The sequence below is a fragment of the Sinocyclocheilus anshuiensis genome, unplaced genomic scaffold (genome assembly GCF_001515605.1).
Source record: "Sinocyclocheilus anshuiensis isolate Anshui unplaced genomic scaffold, SAMN03320099.WGS_v1.1 scaffold1823, whole genome shotgun sequence".
Lineage (NCBI taxonomy): Eukaryota > Metazoa > Chordata > Actinopteri > Cypriniformes > Cyprinidae > Sinocyclocheilus > Sinocyclocheilus anshuiensis.
In genome coordinates, this window is record NW_015549711.1 from 155,345 (window position 1) to 158,321 (window position 2,977).

General features: G+C 33.0%; 1 protein-coding gene across 1 annotated transcript in view; it reads right to left on the bottom strand.

Moving 5' to 3' along the window:
- Window positions 1-1,028: 1,028 nt before the first annotated feature.
- The window catches only part of LOC107660710 (small integral membrane protein 20-like), a 3,558-nt gene continuing 1,609 nt past the window's right edge, over window positions 1,029-2,977 (bottom strand). The window contains exons 2-3 of the mRNA XM_016450104.1: window positions 1,513-1,569; window positions 1,029-1,293 (exon numbers count right to left, since the gene is read on the bottom strand). Coding sequence (XP_016305590.1) covers window positions 1,256-1,293; window positions 1,513-1,569 — 95 coding nt within the window. The 3' untranslated portion in view covers window positions 1,029-1,255. The remainder of the gene's footprint in view (window positions 1,294-1,512; window positions 1,570-2,977) is intronic.

The window sequence follows — 2,977 nt, forward strand, 5'->3', positions numbered from 1 at the left end:
AGACTCGAACCCGCAACCTTTGGGTTACGAGTCCGACTCTCTAACCATTAGGCCACGACTTCCCCCATTTTCTCACATATGTAACCCTGGAGCACAAAAGCAGTCTTAAGTCGCTGGGGTATATTTGTAGCAATAGCCAAAAATACATTGTATGGGTCAAAATTATAGATTTTTCTTTTATGCCAAAAATCATTAGGATATTAAGTAAAGATCATGTTCCATGAAAATATTTTGTAAATTTCGTACTGCAAATATATTAAAACTTAATTTTTGTTTAGTAATATGCATTGCTAAGAACTTCATTTGGACAACTTTAAAGGCGATTTTCTCAATATTTAGATTTTTTTGCACCCTCAGATTCCAGATCTTCAAATAGCTGTATCTCGGCCAAATATTGTCCTATCCCAGGGGTGCCCAAACTCGGTCCTGGAGGGCCGGTGTCCTGAAGAGTTTAGCTCCAACCCCAATTAAACAAACCTGAACCAGCTAATCAAGCTCTTACTAGGCATACTAGAAACTTGAAGGCAGGTGTGTTGAGGCAAGTTGGAGCTAAACTCTGCAGGACACCGGCCCTCCAGGACCGAGTTTGGACACCCCTGTCCTATCCTAACAATCATCAACGGAAAGCTTATTTATTCAGCTTTCAGATGATGTATAAATCTCAATTTCGAAAAATTGACCCTTATGACTGGTTTTGTGGTCCAGGGTCACATTTGTAAGCAATTTGATTATAAATATAAAGCATGATGAACTATGCAAAGTTAAGATCCTGCTATTGTATTCGTGAATGAATAACTGAAGGTCCGACTTACCAGCATTCTTCCCACAGGATCTAGTAATGTACAAAATGAAGTGACCGCCATCTAGTGGTCATATTTCTAAAACAAACAGTTCAAGATGTATATTTTTTATTCAGAATACAAATAGCAGAATATGTTACTCCATTAATACACCAGCATAAATTAACACAACTATTCAAAGTGATAACATGACATAATATTTTGAAGTGCTGACTAACAAAAGCAACAAAGTTTCCATTTTTATTTTATTTGAACTATTTTTAGTTATTCGTTCTTTCTAGTTTCAATCATATTCCCACACAAAATATACAAACACATAAGATTCATACATCCTAAAAGTCTCATTTGATGCATGGTAGCAAAGAGTTAATGTGTTTGTCTCAAATACTCAATCCTCAGTGCGTGACACATCAGTCCTTGTGTTTATTCACTCAATTTTCATCCGCACACTGGACTCATTTTGGCTTGAAGGGATCAGACCAGATCTTCACACCTAATTCAAATAAAACACATAAATGACGATTATATATAGAAACTAATGTCTGTTAAAAGCATTCACATGGGCCTAATGCAAATAAACTGTAACACAGAAAACATAATCCTCCCAAATAATGATCCTATAAATCTCGTGTGTGATATGAGGTGTCACATGTATGTTTACAGTAATAACAATGCAAACTCAACACACTGGGCAGATGACATAATGACTTACCAACAGGCTGCACATCTGCTTGATTGATTTCGGCTCGATTTACCTTCTGCATCTGTTCTGCAATTACAATGACACGAATGCAGACAGCATAAAGACAAGTACTGGGGGAAATGCTGACACTTTTTAGGGTAAATCTCACAAAAACAAGCTTCCTCCACTTTATTATTATTATTATTATTACTATTTTAATGGTTAAAACATTTTTACTTAATAATTAAAGTGGTGTTCCATGTTATTTTAGTATCACTGCTATATCATAATTTTTTCATTTGAATTTTAATTAAAGTTTTAGTAATTTTGTTGCCTTGTCATTATTATTAATGTCTATATTTACGTTTACATTTTTATTTTTAGTTATTTTAGTACTTCAAATAGACGAACATGAGAAACGTTGCCTTGGCAGCTAGCAGAAATAACATAAATTATATATATTTTATTTTATTATTAATTTGTATGTTTTTAGTTTTAGTTAGCGATAATAACCCTGGTGGTGTTCCTAGTTAATTTATGAAATTATTTGTAGTGCAACTCATTATCCAATTATTGGATTACAAAATGCAATATAATTATACTTGATGTACGTCATTTTAGATAACAGTGTCCTAGTGTTACTTTAGAGTGCTTTTTCTTCTTCTTCTTTTTGTTGTTGTTGTTGTTGTTACATTGCTCAAAAAATGAATAAAGTCCCTTTTATTTAATTCAGCGTAGATTAAAGGCAGTATAACACTAAGGTGAAGTATAAATTCTTTACAATAATGCAATAATATGTGTAATAACCAGTGTTGGGGGCAGTGTTGGTAATATATTACAAGTAACGCAAGTTACGTAATCAGATTACTTTTTTCAGGTAACTAGTAAAGTAACGCATTACTTTTTAATTTACAAGAGAATATCTGAGTTACTTTTTTTTTTTTCAATTTATTGATTGACAGCTCTCCTGTCCCCATGTTGAGAGAAATCAGAAGATGTTACTGTAGTTCTAAAATAAATATGAATATGCATTAATTCATCTCACTCACACACAAAAAAACACATTCAGTATTCCTCAAAATGAATAAAAACAATGCAACTCAGAATATGACGCAAACCTGCAATAATTAAATGTTAAACAACACAAATATCCTTTATGTATTTAATCCCATTCTATTAACCAATGTCTTTGCTTCCGACCTCCGATGATCCAGTTCAACCGTACTAATAAGCAAAAATTACTCTAGACAAACATTTGTGTGTCTTTGTTTATTGCTGAAGTTTGTTGAAATTTCTTCTTCTGTATTCTACTGTACGGACGTAAATTTACTTTCCCTTCAGCCTGAGGCTTATTCATTTCACTTTTGGTGTGAAAAGGCTTTTATATTTGCCAAAAATAGAACTTTTTTATTTTAAAATCAAACAAGCAAGCCCTGTCCAGATTTAAAAAGTAACGTAACAGTAACGTAACGCATTACTTTCCATAAAAAAGTAA